General features: G+C 40.5%; 1 protein-coding gene across 1 annotated transcript in view; it reads right to left on the reverse strand.

The window, feature by feature from the left end:
- The window catches only part of SLIT3 (slit guidance ligand 3), an 810486-nt gene that overhangs the window by 179187 nt on the left and 613308 nt on the right, over positions 1–17991 (reverse strand). The window contains exons 15-16 of the mRNA XM_084636935.1: positions 2595–2745; positions 1343–1417 (exon numbers count right to left, since the gene is read on the reverse strand). Coding sequence (XP_084493061.1) covers positions 1343–1417; positions 2595–2745 — 226 coding nt within the window. The remainder of the gene's footprint in view (positions 1–1342; positions 1418–2594; positions 2746–17991) is intronic.

The following is a 17991-nucleotide window of genomic DNA, read 5'->3' on the forward strand; positions in this document are numbered from 1 at the left end:
CCAAGAATAAAGCACGGAAGATTTATTGCTTCATAGGAAACAAGCTCTTAAAACACATGGCTGTTTCATGCTGCATTTATGAATAGCATTGCTGCCTTGTCAAAATGCCCCAACTCCTTATAGATCTATAGGCACAAGAAGGACAGCTGCTCAGTCTCTTTTAAGTGTCAAATGAAATCAAGGAAATGATTCCTACTATCACATCTCTTATTTCCAACAAGTAAAACATGATCATGTGAGGGGTTTTTTTGCAGTTGCATACACTTATTTATTTTGCAGTGCTATTTACTGTATGTAACTACGCACTATGGCCTCTACAGGCAAGAAGACTTTCTGAAAAAGTCACCAACATTTACTAAAAAGCAACAACATGCCTTCTTCATGGTATCTTTCATGGTGTTCTAGGCTTACAGATATGACTAACTCCCATGTTCTCTTTCAGCCCTGAGGTGCGGGATCTAAAATAAACAGCATCTGAAACTTTGGCAGCCTTCAAATTGACAAAAACGATCCACGCCAGGCTTGTGTGTCAGATCCTGAGATCTTGCATGACTTGAATCGGCCGGCAGGTTCCAGATGTTCAGTAACATGTGGAAATGTAAAGAATGTGCATTAGGGAGAGCAAGTGTGGTTGGTTGGTTTCCCCAAACTTGGTTTGACTGACCTATGTAATTTTACTCAGTAGAAACTGTAGATGGGATTTAGGTGAGGGCAAGAGAGTTCAACAATAAGGTCCGATAAGAGCCACTTTCTAGGATAAATTTAAATAGAGCCCATAAAAATCCTTTTATAATAGAGCTCCAATGGGTACATTTGAAGCCATTAATACTTGCAGCAGAATATTTATCAGAAGAGATCTCATATTAGTGAATCTCCCAAAACTATGACTTATTCAAATATGCATACTCCATAGGGACAGAATGATGCATAGGGCTGATAAAGGACTATAGAACCTCAAAGGCAGCAGCTTTTTTCTACTCTACAGAATATTAGTGAGTACAAGAAGTTAGTCCAATAAAATAAAATATATTTTATATATCACCCACCTTGTCTCCCTCATGGGCCATGAACACAGCTACAGCAACCCTGCAAACGTATCTTCGGAAGTAAGGGTTGAAGTACTTGGACAACATGGGAAGCTTGTGGTGTCATTGCTTGTCCCGTACCTGGTCTGTGGCTAAACTGAGGACTAAATTCACTTAAATTTAAATGGAAAAAATACCGGACATTCTACTATTGCCATACGGGACTGTCTAAATGGGACTCCTCCCCTTCCTCACAGTACAAGGTAGCAGGGATTATATTACATACGGATATTAATGAGACAGGAACTTGAACTTACATTTTCCTTAGGCTGGGCAGTTTCTTGAAGACTCCAGTGGCTTCTAGAACTGAGATATCATTGTCATTTAGACGGCTGGTGGGAACAAACAAAAAGGCACTTAATGCTTCATGGATCTCTGTAGCTGTGTGTCTGTGGTGTACAAGACTGCCACACAGAAAATTATGGCTTTTGTTAAACAAAAAGAAGCATCCCACCCTAATTTCCTGCCAACTCTCTATCCACCACCTATTTGAGCTCCATACAACAGAAGGCGTTATAGACAAAAAACATATAAACATAACTGTATAGAAAGCTTAGAATTTCCTTAAGAGGCATGAGATTGATTTGGTCAAAAATATTTTGTCATAAAAGGCCCTGATGACCACGAAGGGATTATATCCCTTCACTTCAAAGTGCAGGGTGCTGCTTTGGAAAGAAACCTCTACACAGCTTGAGGACCTGCTTACCTGAGGGATCTCTTTCTTCTCACACCATACTGCCACTGAAGAAGTGCTCTACCTGAAGCACAGTTCTGTGCAAATGAGAGGGAATGGCTTGCAGAGCATTTTCTATATGGCCCCTTATATCTGAAATTTGCTTCCCATGTTTGGGTCTGAAATAGCCCATCCCCGTTGATCCTCAGAAGTACTGCAAAGACCATTCATTAGCAAGGGCTATTAGACAGGGCAGAGAGCGTGGGTAGCAGGCTATATTGCCCTGACTGAATTTGTACCTGATTAAATTTAGTTTAATTTTGTTGTGTGCATGCTTTACTATGCTCCGAAGGGTTAGATGTGGCTCAGCATCCTCTCTTTTCTTTTCTTTGTATTAAGTGGAAATAAATAAAATACCTTAAATACATGAAAAGATTTAAAGAGGACACAAGCACTAGAAGAGGACCAAATCCTGAAGACACTGTGCTATATCCAATATTGTCTTATACTCCATTAAATTGGATAATTTGCCTTTCATCTGAAAGGATCCCCAAAAATAGAAAGCATACATAGAACATATTAGCTCTTTTATATACAGAGTCACTTCACAGTTTAATGTGTGCAGACAGTTCTGAGGTGGAATGAATGAGCTGTTTCACAGCCCTACACAAAGATTTAGGTCAAAGGAATACCCTTTTTCTAAAAAAAAAATTATTGGACCTTTCAAAATGCAGGGCTGCTAAACAAGTAGTTAAAAAAAAAAGAGGAAAAATGTGCAAAGGATGTTCAGAACATCAGCATTCACCATAACCACCTCTGGAGGGCATGCCACTTACAGATCGGTAGCATATTCAGGAAGGTGACTGGGTAAGCGGGTGAGTTTTTGGTTGGAACAGTCTACAATTGTTCCTTCGCAGCGACACTTTTCAGGACAGACAAGGTCCATGAAGCACTCCCCGGTGAACTTACTTCTGTAATCCTCTGAACCTGCAGGGAAATGGAAATGTATCCAGGTAAACAGCCTGATAATTAACAATCACAGAAATAAGAGATTGAAAGGAGACCCCTCAGTTCCTTGTCCTTCATCTCCATTCACTCCCCGCAGTCTCCCCTAGCCATCTCCCTAGCCAATGCTCCCTACATTACATTCCAAGGTGTTTTGTCCAGCTCTCTTTTCAAATGACTCAAGAGGATGGGCTCCTGCCTCTTTCCTTCTTCCCTTGGGAGATTATTTCATAGTCTTATAGGCCTCCCTGTTAAAACATCTTTTTCTTAATCTTGTCTAATTATCCCTTTGGGGTCCATCCACAGGCCTGCACACATATAGCCTCGCTGCAGTCAGGTTTGCCCATGTGCACTTCACTCTTGCATCAGGGCAGAGGGTCTAATGGTATCAGCAAAAAAGATGGTGTGTTCAAGTGAAGCAGTCATTTGAAACATGGGTGTTCAGAAAGGATTCTTTTACTAGCTATTAACCTAGCATAAGCGAGCCTAGTCACTTTGCAACAATTAGATATCTTGACTAACTACATGAAACAAAAAGCAGTTGAAAATAACAGCAGTTCAAATCATGTTCATTTCAATCAAGGTAAGCACAGACTGAACTTAGAGAAAATCACTCTCTAACATGCCATTATATTGTAATTGCCAAACCTCTTTGACAAGGCTTTTGACCCATTCTAACGAAATGCTTTTCCAATTAGGTTCAATGAACTACTCCGTACTTTTCAGCTTTTTTTTATTAATAATATGGGGTTTGAAACTTGATCTCTCTGCTTCTGGAGCCAAAAGTATTAACAAATGTGTATGTAAATCCAAGGGTTGCCAGGACAGATCTAGTCATGCAATACTTGCCTGCTCACTTCATATTTCATTATGGAACCATCAAAAACTTCTTTGGAAACATTTGTTATGCTCAAATGATCATAACAACCAAAACCATATTTTAACTTGTCCAGGGCCCCCAAAAGCCAATTGTAATTGTAAAAGGTCTTTGTCACTGCCAAAAAACACTTAGTTGAAAAGCACTAATTCAAACAGGCAATACCTTTTTCAGAGTGATTTGAACAAGCTCATTTTTAAAGAACTCTGGAAAAAAAAAAAACAACTAAAACCCAAGTTGAAATTTGCCTTCTGAGAGTTGATGTCATTTTTATTCTAGTTTCCCTGTCGAGGCTGATAAAAACACCACTACTTGTTGTATGATTGCTAACCAGAAGAAGAAATGATCATCCAATAGCACCATTATGTTATTAATTCCTGTTACATTATCACCTTACCAGGGGAATCAGGTGAAATCTGGTAGCTCCAAAGTTCTAGCAATTTGATCATCAGACCTGTAGGTTTAAGTCCCATAGATAGACTTGCATTTAATTTATAACACAATGGTTAAAAATACAGTGCAGAAAGGAAAGCAGGTAACACACTGCTTTGCGTAGTACAGATACCTGGGTGATGAATGCTCTGCAAAAAGACAGGTCATCATTCTGTTGAGAAATTAAATTCATTTAAGGTCTGATCTGGCTATTGTTTTTAGCCTGAAGGCAGGGGTGAAAGTAACTTAAAGGACTTAGCAGTACGCCGGAGTCCTGAGCAGGGGCGTGGCCTCAACTGGAAGAGGCGGGGCCTTGAAAGAATTAAAGGCCCCTGGGCTCCAGCTGGGAGCCCCCAGGCCTTTAAATCACCCCCCAGAGCTACCAGCTGCAGAGGTGGCTGGGAGCCCCAGGGCTTAGGGTGCAATTTAAAGGGCCCCGGGCTCCAGCCACTGCTACCGCAGCAGAGCTCCGGGCCCTTTAAATCACTGCCTGAGTCCGGCTGCCAGAGTCCCAGGGTAGTGGCGGCAGGGCTCGGGCGGTGCTTTAAAGGGCCCAGGGCTCCTGCCTTTAAATTGCCAGCCTGGGGAAGCCGGTCCAGTCTGGCAAGGCGTACCAGACCATACCGGCTTACTTTCACCTTTGCCTGAAGGCACTGGAAACAGACTTTGGAGATATTTAAAACTGAAAACCTTTGTGCTCAACACTTCCTTATTCATTTAAAATCACTTAAAACATTAGGCAGCAATATCCCATTGTATGTTTTAATGTGCTTTAAAAATACCTACTACAAAAATACTTAAATTCTATTGTTTTCTGCAATAACAGCCAACTCTCTCCTGAAAATCCCATAACTGGGGCACAAGTTAAAATGGTGACAGGTAAACACTACTGCATATGATGGAGAACACTCTACATCTGAGACCATTAGAACTTCAGAATTGTTGTTACACCACTCACACTGAGCAGTCCCCAGGAATTAAGGAGTGACCAGAAATGGGTTTGGGAATATATCAAATTTAACCTCTGAAAAATTCAATTGTCACTTTCATTATAAATCCATTCCTTGAAAGAATAATTGTGAATGCAATAATGTGGTAGCGAGTAACTGTTTATTTAGGCATTTTGTCTGCTTTGGACATAATATCCAGTGTCCTGTGGGTAAATGGGAGATGGGTGATGGAATGGAAAACCTAGTAAAAAAGGTAGAAAGGAGCATATATTTTTTGAGGGATGTAAACTACTAATTTCTAGACATTTTTCTCAACCTTTTTGGAAAAGCTAATAGAAGGAAATTTACCACATGTGACTTTGCAACTTTCAAATTCCAATTCTCCCGCTGTGTACATCTCTCATACCTATGCTGCATCAACCATTAGAAACCCATCTAGCCAGGGCACCAGTCCACCACCTGCATGCTTGGAACAGGTGAAAACCCTTCAGAGCTCAGCAGGAGAGAGGAAGCAAAGGGTTTAAAAAAAGATTTAAAGACGAGTGATCTGTATAAGCATGGAGTCACAGTGAAAAATAACACACACATCCTCCTCAAGTAGTCAAAGTCATCCATTAGGCTGAAAGACAGCAGGAATCAGCTGCCAAAGATTAGATAAAATTTACTATTTGACTAGAGCCTGGAGATCACTTGGACAGGTGGCTGCTCTATTAAGTTATTCCCATCAGGGAAACTAATGTAAAATGCAGCCATCTGCTTGCAGAACTAGTTAAATGTGTATCCCTATCTCTACATGCAATATTTTATCAGCCTATTACCTCAGAGGTTTAGGTGGATATGGTATGACTTAAAAAGCACAGTTAGAGATCATGTGCAAATACTACTTTGTCTATTCTAAAAATTAACCTTAGTGAACCATGGAGAAGAGCTATAGAAGCAGTGCAAAAGACTTCAGCAGTCTCTCGTTGGACTCTGTTTTTGAAGTTTTTTTGTCAGCCACACTATCAGAGGCTTGTTCACCTGCGTATCTACCAATGTGATATATGCCATCATGTGCCAGCAATGCCCCTCTGCCATGTACATTGGCCAAACTGGACAGTCTCTACGTAAAAGAATAAATGGACACAAATCAGACGTCAAGAATTATAACATTCAAAAACCAGAGAACACTTCAATCACTTTGGTCACTCGATTACAGATCTAAAAATTGCAATTCTTCAACAAAAAAAACTTCAGAAACAGACTCCAATGAGAGACTGCTGAATTGGAATTAATTTGCAAACTGGATACAATTAACTTAAGCTTGAATAAAGACTGGGAGTGGATGGGTCATTACACAAAGTAAAACTATTTCCCCATGTTTATTCCCCCCCCCCTCACCCTCTCAGACGTTCTTGTCAACTGCTGGAAATGGCCCACCTTGATTATCACTACAAAAGGTTCCCCCCCCCCCCCCCCCGGCTCTCCTGCTGGTAATAGCTCACCTTAAGTGATCACTGTCGTTACAGTGTGTATGGTAACACCCATTGTTTCATGTTCTCTATGTATATAAATCTCCCCACTGTATTTTCCACTGAATGCATCCAATGAAGTCAGCTGTAGCTCAAGAAACTTATGCTCAAATAAATTTGTTAGTCTCTAAGGTGCCACACGTACTCCTTTTCTTTTTACAAGAATTAAGTTGTCTCTAAAAAGGAGTTGCCAAAGATGGTAATTGGGGAACTGCATTAAACTGAATTGCCCGTTACTGTTACAGAATTTTTACCTAATAAGCTCAAAAGCACTGTTACAACAAGCAGCTGATAAAGCAATAAAATGTCCTAAGGCAGATACAGATTTTTCTCATTTCACAAAAAGGTAAACTGCAACAAAGTTAAGCACAAAATTTTCAAGAGAGTCCACTAAATTGGGGTGTCTTTTTTCTGGTCCTCAACTTGAGAAATTAAAGTTCAATGGCCAAGGACTTCTTTTTAAAGGGATTCTTTGTTAAATTCTGAGATGCCAGACACCCAGCAGCTCCCAGTGGGTGCTCAGCACTTCTGGGAAATCAGGCCACATATAAGCACCTGGATGCCATTTTAAGTACTCATTTAGTTAAAATTTTGACATAGGTGTTTCAAATTGACCACCCAAAATTAGTGGACGAAACTGAAAATGTAGTTCTCAGTGCTTTAACGAAAATCAGAGTGGCAGAGAACACAACAAAACCAAACCAGGAAACCTGACACCATTTCTTAAACTAACCACTAGATAACACTATCTTCAGGTTTATTGGAAAAAATAGCCAGGGCCTGGTGATTCACTAGTCTGTGTCAGCAACTCTTGTCAGGCCTGATGTATTCATTGCCCTAACTCACTGTTGTCATAATCTATATCTAAAAGATGCCATGTAAGGTATCAAACAAGCTGGTAACATGCAGGCCAAGAAAATAATTATGTGGGGTATGAACAAAGAGTTATAAATATGTGCTAGAATCATGTTCTTACAACGTGTTTGGCAAGCAATGTATAAGCTCAGCCTGCCCTAGACAAAGAAATGTGTATTTGCTTGTCTGACCAGCCTGCCCGTCAGGCAGAGCCAACGAAGGTACATTTACATATACGGTGAACAAAGCTAACAAGTGAGGGAGCAGACAGCATGGTGTCTGTACCCCAACAGGGGAAAGAAACTTTGCCTGGGCTTACTTTTCAAAGAATACATTTCAAAGGTTTATTAGACCCTACAAAGAAGGAGCGAGAACCCCATAGTCATCCTTCACCTACGGAGACAAAAAGAAACAGGCGCTTTAGGCCCTGTGATTGGATCCTGGCTAAGGACTAGCCAGCCATGCTGGAGGAACTTCTATGGTGAGAAAATTTTGAACAAAATACTCTAGTTTGTTAAGTTGAGTTCCAGCCTGAATAGCTTATTTTCACATTTGTTTCTGTGTAACCATTTGTATCTCTATTACTTCTACTTGGTATCACTTTATAAACTTGTTTTACTTACTGTGAACCAATTCAGTGCTGAAGGGAAGGTTGTGTTAACCCCAGTTAAGCTAACAGGCTGCTGTGTACTATTTCTTTAAAGGAACAGCAAACTTGTAATGTTTCATGAGTGTTCCAGTGTGAGGGACTGAGCACTACAGGGGAGATAGTTTTGAGGAAACTTGGGGCTGGAAGGGTTGCTGAAATCCCCTACAAAAAGTAACTGGGTGATGGAAGCCACGACGTGCCCTGAAAGCTTGTCTGCTGGCTGTTGGTGTAAGGGCTATGAGGCACCACAGCATAGCATATAGGACTCCAGAGTTGCAAGGCAGGAGTTGATGGTACCCCTTACTAGCTTGTCGGAACCCCAAAATGTTACAGCATCTCTCAATGTTATTTGATACTAGTGTTTTCAATCCTTACAAATAACTGCTTAGACAATTTAACAGCAGCAAAAATGTTTCTGACGTTAGCACAATTTATCAGTAAAGCTTCTAAACAAAATATAGTGCTACCTTACTACTAAACTTCCATGTATGGCTCTCAAAGTCCTTTATAAAAGATAGATGTCATTTTCCATATTTTACACAGGAGGAAACGTAGGCAGAGAGTAGTTAAGTGCCTTGCTCAAGGTCACAGTCAAGATCAGATCAAGAAAAAAACTCTGGTATGCTCACTCGCAGTCTTCTGCTCTAACCATCAGAGAATATCACCCTCATGTTAGAAAGTGTTTTCCGTTTCAGTAGACATACAGCTATGGAGACTCTCCTGAAATGTTCTATCAAAGTACTTTCTTTCCAGTTTTAGTTCAGTCCTGAGATTCTGTTAAGTAGTAGACATATAACTACTCATAACATAGCCTCAGCTGTGATTCCAAGGTGTGGTTCATGCAATATAGTTCACGGAATAGCTCTAAAAATAATTACTCAAATGATGATATCTCTAGCTAATTAAATTAACATGATTTTTGATCTTGCTAGAAATATCACTGAAGCCAGAGCCAAACATAATTCATCAACAAGATGTCCAATGTATTCACTTTAATATCAATTAATCAAATGAGTTATTTAGGGACAGTTATTCGGCATGCAGGCCCTTTGAAAAACCACTTTGAAACACTACTGTTCCCTGGGGCTATCACCCCTGAAACCTGGAGTCAGCTGCTCAGCTGTAGGTGGGTCTATTTATAGAACACAAATAACCATTTTCACTTTTCTTGTGAGAATGAGGGAATCTCTCACCTTTTGATGCGTCTGAAAACAGCAGAAGTATCCCAGCATGCCATGCGGCAGGAAAGTATGCAGCCTTCCATGGTGCTTGACAGAACCATGTTCAATTTGTATTGTTCTACCACATGGTTAGATCAAGCACAAAGGAAAACCCCATTAACAGCCAGAGTCAGTGTTAGGCAGCGCCAAAGAGAGAGGAGCGTTGAGAGGAAGCAACATGGAGAAGCACAAGCTGGAGCTTTCACTGAGAGCTGCTGTCCATTTCACCCATGCAAAAAGGAGCTGGAGTACAAGAGGTCATCATTTTATGCTACAATTGCAAGAACACTCTGTACAGAACAATCTGTTAGCATAAGAGAACAGGGACCAGAAGTTTTTAAAGGCAGAACTACTGCAACAGAAAACACTGCCAAAGAATTGCAAATGGCTGCCTCCAGTAGGTGTACTCAATAGACTGTACAGTGAGCATGTGGAGCTAGGAAAGCATATAAGATGTCTGCTCTATGCTACTATTTACTGGGCCCCCTTACTCGCCTTTGGTGACTCCTTTCAGAAGATACAGTGGAAAAACATACTCAACTTTTTTTGGTTTTTATTATACCATCCACTTAAGAAGCCAGCTTGGAGGTACAAAACGCCAACTTCATATGCCAAAGCACATACTGGTAAATATAGGATTCCAGCCTGCTGGTCAAACTCTGGCTTCAGATGCTCGCACACAACTCACTGAAGTCAATGGGAATTGTGAGTTGGGACCTCAGGGCAGAATATGTCCCCCGAAATGGTCACACGCACCAGTGGGAATATTTACAAGAGAGTAATAATAAGCAGCAATAATCATTGCTTAATTCCTGTTTTTTAAAACCACACTTCAAAAGGAGGACATAGCAGAGAACAATTACAGTTTAAAATATAAACAAGTTTATTGCTATTGCTCCTTCTTAGCATAATACCTGTAGTTTTCCATAGGGTAGGCGGTGACCGAAATTTGGCTAAATATTAGTTCTTGTCCACCATGGATCTATACAGTTAACATGGTGAGCTTCCCTCCTTCCCATATCCCAGGCTCACTTCCTTATAACTCACTCCTGTGTTCTTGACATGAGGGGTGGAGCTTTCAAAAGTGCTCGGTGTTAGACTTACTCTCCTCCTCGTGAAATATATGGTAAACTCCCATTGACTTCAGCGGGAGCACAGCTAAGCCAACGATGAGTGCTTTTGAAAGACTCATCTCAAACTTATTTACACAGATGACAGGGAGCAGGATTGAAGAAGGGAAGGCTCTGTGCAGCTGGTAGGATGCTGGTAGGATAGCTAGTATCCAGAGGATAGAGGTCTTTGTCAGGGTAGGCCATTCACTGCAGCGACACAGAACAGCTTAAAAAGTTTTGCAGAGGCGATAGATAAGACAGCTGGGTTAACTACTGGGAACAAAAAATGTAATCGTAAAATCCCTTAATTTTTACAAATTTTGTTTATAATTTCCAGTCCCTGGCTTTTAGATTGGCACAGGGAGGGACTAGACAGGCAGAGTTGGGAAATCTGACACTTTAAACATTTTTTGTTTAAGGATCACTTGAGCCAGAGACATCAATGGTAGAAAAATTAGGCTATTGTAATATTTAATTACCTTTCTTTCATAATTCACACAAAGTTTCATGTGGATTCCACCTCTGGTTTATTTATAATGACTTCTGTCTCAGGGCTCTTGCTGGGGGTTTTGCACAGTCCTAGCTGTGAAGGAAGCAGTCCCCTACTCTTATTTCTCCTCCTGTTTAACCATGCATCCACTGAAGCTCTGGATTTTTGGAATAAAATCCCCGCAGGTGCTCTATTATGCAATGAGCAGACATATTTTCTTATCTACCAAATGCCTTTATTCAATGTATCCAATATTCATCAGAGTCCCTGTAAACAAAAAAAGTAATTTTGATGTGGGTGCACACTTTCAATCATTGTGGAGCAGGGCATGTAAAAATCACCAGGGCAGAGCTTTGGGAAATATTTGAACAAATCTGTGTCCCTCTGTTGTGTTAATTAAGCATTTCCCTTTTTTTAACTGTCTGCACTAGCCATGAACAAGAGGTAGCAATGTAAATAGAAAGGAGTCTACCACAATGGCTAGTTCAAGTCCTCCTCAGACACAAGGGGACAGGAAGCTCAAAAGCACCACTACACCTGCTTTGCAGTTACATTTTGGGATTTTTGTTCATGGCAGCTGTGGCAAAACTATGCAGGTAAACAGCCTGTTTTTTGGATAAATGTACAAGGGAAAGCAGGAAAGCTTACTGCTTGTGCTTTGGTCCCAAATACTTTGCTGCTTCATAAAATGAATTTCAGTTTGGGCCCAAAACTCATTCTCCATGAGCCTCTCTATGAACAAAACGTCACTCATATAAATGTTTGCAAAAAGTAATGTTTAAAAAGGGGAAACTGACATGGGAAATTTAAATTTAGTTGCCAATTCACTGAAAAGTTGGCAGACAATTTCCCCTGCCACTGGCCCAGCTCAAGAAGAACGATGTTAAATGTAAGTTACAGCAAAGTAAAATTGTATGATTTACTGTAAAAGGAGATTCCAAACTGTGGTAATCAGAGGTCTGTTATTTCAAAGCAAGGGTTGAATCTGTAGTTTGAAAAGGAGTTGAATATGGTTCACTGTTTTCAGCTCTGTCATTAGATCGCATCTACTCAGCAAACTGTTTAGGTATCAGAACAATCGGACAGAAGATTTATTGATCTATTTCAGGCTCATTGTCACTGCGATTGTTTTATTTACCTGGCTTGTTTTATTTAACATGCCAATCTCTCTCTCATGCTTTTATTTTTTCTATGTAAGTGGCTTTGGGTGCCCATTAAAAGGTGCTAAGTTCAGTGCTCCAGTGAGTGACATTCAATTTAGCACAGAACAAGTGCAACAGAGGCATTGGCACTTATCCCCAAACTGGAGGCACCATCCACTAGGGGTAGCGGGTGACAATCTGTCCATCCCCTTTCTGTCCAGCGTCTCTCTGCATAGACTCCCAACGAGGGTGTTGGCTGGAATTTTTACAGACAGCTGATGAACTGTTGTCTACATTCTGTCAAATGTTCTACTTTCATCAGAAGATCAGGCCTTAAAATAAACATTTAATTGGACACCTTCATATTTTACCCTCTTTTGAGGGCCTATATTCTCTGGCAAACAAGATCACATATTTTAAGATGGACTTGTGCTTCCTTGAGAAAGAAAGCCTACAGTATAGATCAACAAAGCAGAGTAGGAGACCTTTCATATATCCTGGGTTATATATATATATAACTCACAGGGTTAGCAAGTGAGAAGCTGGAATGACTGGAAAAAGAAACACAGAGAGAGATCTGAATTGCTTCCAAAGCTTTTCTAGAAATGAAATAGTAAGATCAGTGTCAAAGTTAAATCAACTGTCTTTTTCAACTGGAATATTTTTGGAGTAAAAGGAAATTAAAAGCACTTATTATTCAGTACCAGATCATATTGTTCTCTCTTTCAAAGTGGCTAGATAACAAAGGAGGTAAGATGCATAGTGTCATGTAAACCTAATCTTGCAAATGCAGTTACGTTACGGAAAGACTTCATACCAATAAATATGATCAAATCCAAGATTCAATTTGCTCATTTCTCTTCTCCAACAACATTCTGTTCAAACAGACTTATTTAGCTATACTCTTACAGCAAACACTCACTTGGACAAACTTTTGATTCCCTTTCCCCTCTGCTTTCCTCCCAGCAAACCCGGTGATGAGCAACAATAAGCAACATTCTAGCTTCACTATGCTCTAACACCTCTGGGGGCATTTTCAGGTGAGCTTTTGTCTATCTCTTTCAAAAAAGAGGTCAGGAGACATAAAATGTAATTGACCTTAAAAACCAAAACAAAATAAAAAAAAATGTTACTTTTCAGCTGCTCAGATCACATGGCACTATTTCATATGTCTCTCCCTGGCTCAGCTCAAGCAAAACTCTTGGAAGCAGAAGTGCTGGGAGCTTGGCCTCAAGCAAGTTTTTCTGCAAATGCAACTAGGCTTCAGAGAAGTCTATTCAGTTCCAGATAATCCCCACTAGTGTCAAGTATAGTATGGGCTAACATAACAGCTGTCAGGTTTCAGTCTACACCTTCAGCTAGGAGCTGCTGGAGGCCAGCAGGATAAAAGCAGACTGAACAGCAAATCCCTGACCAGGTGTTACTGCAATACTGTAACTAGGCAGATTAGGGCATAGGGATATCTGCATTTATTAAAAGAGACAGGGCTGAATACTACAGACAGGAATATGAACATACAGTATGTGAATGATGGTCTTTGCTTAAGAAAATGAGAAGAATTTGGAAAGGAAGCATCATAGTGATTTGCAAGTTATAGGAACCACTACTAGCATTTAAATAAGATATTTCATATAGAAAACAGCTGATTACACTCACTTAACTTGCATAAGTTTTAAACATTTAAAGGAATAATAATAATACTTTGCATCTTTCATCTAAAGATTTCAAATAATGTAAACAATACATGCATACAACTCCACCGCAGATATGGAATAATTATAACCACTTACTCTAGGGAAACCAAGGCACAGAAAAATTAAGTGGCTTGCCCAAGGTGTATTAGTAAGCAGGCAACACAAGTGGAAAAAGTTTAATTACCAGGCTCTAACTAAATAGCCCTATCTCTTCATTCATGGAGTTCTCTATATAAGGTCCAATCCTGAGGCCATGAGATTTTTGCTTCAGTTAATGCAGTGTGCACCTCAGCCTTGGGCCGACAATGTAGAGGGGCGAAGTTTCAGTCCGGTGTACGGGAAAGGCCATCACGATCACAAATAATTGGGGGTGGGGGGGGACTACACTCTAGCCGGGAGCTCCAGTTCAAGCAGTTTGAACATGTTCACCACCAAAACAGTTGCCTAGAACCCAAATGCAAATACAAAGACAGGGAAAGACAAATTACAGGTTCCATGAACAGCTTTTATTAGATGCCTTTGATGCAGCTATTGATAAACTACATCATTCTCTAGTCTGATGACAAGGGTTATAGAAGAGATATGAAACTGTCCCTGAATGTGCAGGTGCTTATGTCTCCATTTTCAACATTTGTATCAGGGCTGCTGTCTTCTGATTGGATTGAATTACTGAGAGGCAGTGTCTGAAAGAGAGAGATTTGTGTTGGCAGATGGCTCATTGTCCTCCTTAAATAGTTCACCCTGTTTTTGGTTTGTACAGACCTATCTGGTGTTGTAGCAGCTAATTAAATTAGTTAAAAACCACAGGTGCCCAATGCAAGAGGAATTAAGGAGCCAGGTTTAGTTATTAGGGCTTCAAATGGGAAAGAAGTTCATGTTTCTACACTGTAGGAGGGGAAGCTTTTGTGATTTGGCGCTCTTAGAAACAAATATTCTTCAACCATCATCAAAAGCGGGGTGGGGAGAGTTGGGCAGGTAGAACTTCCATCAGTTTTCAAATGCACAAGAAACTGACATTATACAAACAAAGTACACGCACTCGTGCACGCAAACATAGATACACATACTGCACAAACAAACTAGGAATCTTGAGTGCAGGGAGAGCTCTGTACAATAGCCATTGTATATAGAGTAATCCAGGATGCTGACATTTCTTGAAGTGATAGTGAGCAACCACAGAGGCAGCAAAACCTAGTACTGGATCCTTTTTATTGTCCTAAAGACTGGTGCTGCTTTACAAAACAAAGCTTAACTGAGTCAAAAGCTACCAAACAGAAGAACTTTCTTTTTTTTTCCTACTGAGGATGAGATCCTCCAGTGACCTAGAACTGACATGTCCCACTGAAGCAGCAGTCTGTGTAAGCTCAAAAGCTTGTCTTTTTCACCCACAGAAGTTTGCCCAATAAAAGATATTACCGCACCCATATTGTCTCTCTAATGTCCACTGTGCTGAGAGTGAGCAGATGCTGCTGAGGAAGGAAAATCCTATCATGCTCTGTATTGCTGCTACTGAAAATGACACAACATTCCCCCTTTATGAGCATATTGGTGGAAGCTTGCATTGAATCTCCTTCCTTGACACACTCATAACCCTGTGAAGATGTGGCTGCTCCATCATCATCAGGTACATGGCAGTAAAATCTTGCACCACTGGGCTGGGAGAGGAGCTGAGGGAGCTGCCTTGATGATGGAACAGTCCACAAGGAGAATACAATTTACCTTTGCAAATACTAGCATGAAGCCATAGGGAGGGAATGAAGGAGGAAGAAAGTACCTACTCAAGAAAAAAGCCTCCAGAAATTAATCACTGTCTTGTATGAAGCTTATTGTTTTACTTATCAAAGCCTGAGCCTATGCTCTTCCATCTAACCACATATCTCCAAATTCTGTCCTGACACCACTCCTAGATACAGAGCTGACGTCTCAAACTCCACTGAGCAAAATGTCTCATCTTTCCTCCCAGGCCCTTTTTTCCCCTTTTTCCCACAACTCCATTGTCTTCCCCTCTCACCCCAAGATGACTTCTGAGTCACCTCCGGAGTCCACTTTTTACCCCCCTCTCTCCTACTCCACATACCATGCCTTTTCTCATTCAAATCCCTCCTGAAAAGACACTTTTGTGAAACCTTGGAGAATCCAAAGGAAGAAGAAAAATATCTGCACTGCTGGGGGGTTGGGCTTTGTGGACTTTCTGGGATGGAACTCCATGACATGGAGCCCATTTCTTCCCCTGTTGCTATAATGCTAAGTACACCGAAGGTGAACTAATTGTGGGTCTGATACTGAGAAGGGCTGGGCACATGCATCTCCCACAGATTTCAACAGAGCTTGGCATCCTCCACACCGCTCAAGTTCAAGAACCACACCAGGGTATTAAAACAGGGTTGCCGTCCCGCCTCCCCTTGAAAATTATTAATACATTTACTACTTTTTTGACTGAAATACATGCTTATTTCAGGCATATTTACGTTGGAATTTATTAAGGGGCTAACACAAATAAAATGAAAATACCAGTAGCCCTAGATGAGAAATTAATTTTGTGATCCCTGAGCAGGAAGGTGTAAGCTGTAGATTTGCAACAGAAACTATTTTCCCATTCCTTCACTGAGCAACAGATGCAAGAATCAGCTGAGAAGGATCCCTGAGTCAGCAAAGATAAACAGATCACTAAGTATTCTCATCACAGCAGTACTGTGCAGGACTGTCCCTAAGGAAAGAGATGCATTGCACACCTCTGTTTTTGCTTTAAATACATAATGATCCCACACTTCACATCTCTGTCCGAAGACATGTTGTGGCAAAGCCCAGAAAAGTTCAAGGTATGCCTTTTTATGGGTGTTTGATATTATTGAATTAATCAGCTAGGCTGGAACAGATGGACTGAGAACATGATGGACTGAAGAAAGGACACAACAGAGGAATCCAGACAAAACATTACTCTCAGCACCATTAGGTGAATTGCTGTCCCTTCTCAACTCTGATCCTCCAAAAACTGTATCAGATGGTCTCAGCTTTTTTTCAATGGCCTGTACCACTGCATAGGATGGGTGTATATATATACACACACACGTAACACATTTTGATTATTGCTTTGCCCTATTAATAGAGTGAAACAAAAATGACAGATTGGGATAGATTTAGAGACATTTACTTCTTCATAGTGTTCTTTATTTTGTAAATATCCATGACTTCTCCATTCTCATTCCAAGTTTCTTTAAAGGCGAATATTGATGGTGAGTTATGGTGCTACAGGGATGGGCCTAAACAAAGTCCCTGGATCAAACATCCCATAATTTAATAATTTAAGATTTGGCTCTAAACTGCATGACTTGAGCCTGCAACTCAAATTACTGAAAGGCTTTAAGCCCTGCCTACAAGACTGATTGCAAAGGAAGTTATCCTTCTTTTATTTTATCAGTAAAGGGCAGTTTATCTGAGAATACTGTTTGCTGAGACACACAATACAGCATGTCTTGTTCTGGGCTGCTGCCATTCATTCTCATGCTACCTCAGTCTATAGTGCCATCCATCTTTTATTGTCAGGAGCACAATTAATCACAATGTTTTTTCGAGGGTGGGGGGAAGGGGAGAGGACAAAAATGATAGTAATTTTTATAGAAAATACTGAAAAGTATTTCATCAATGACAGTCGTTTTTCTTCTCAATACATAGCAGTAGATTTTCTTACACTGAAATTCTGCCTGTTCCTACAGCATGTCACAAGTACAGTAAATCTGAAACCTGCGCTACCAGTACAACACACACATAAATAAACAGAGTCTGCTAAATTAGGCTGCATCAGGCGATATCCCTTTGTTGACATCTGGTCCGGAAGATGAAAAAGAGCTAATAGTACAGTTTATGAGGTGCTGGGGATGAGGAAGAGCTGTATATACTACTTTTCAGATTATTTTCATCATTATCAACTAATTACACATACTGTAAACAACAGAAGTTGTGGACCACACCCTGAGGTCAGTTTTGATTCATTCCTTCCTAAGGACAAAAATGCACTGACTGCAATGGCAGCTTTGCGTGAATGAATAAAAATTAAAGTAAGAGTTTCTGGGTTGGATCTGCAGAAATTAGTTATGGATGGTAAAGCCCGGCTAATTCATATGGTCTATTTCTGCCTGTTTCCCTCCAGGGGCACAACTGTTCCTTGCAGTTTATGTAGGACCTAATCCACAAGGTTCTTTTCTCTCTCTCTCCCCTGCGCCTCCCCCTCCACCCTTTTTTTTTTTTTTTTGCTGAGTACTTACTCAGGCAAAGCTCCCATTCAAGCCAGGATTTGGC

The sequence above is a fragment of the Lepidochelys olivacea genome, assembly GCF_965140295.1.
Source record: "Lepidochelys olivacea isolate rLepOli2 genome assembly, chromosome: 8".
Classification (NCBI taxonomy): Eukaryota; Metazoa; Chordata; order Testudines; family Cheloniidae; genus Lepidochelys; species Lepidochelys olivacea.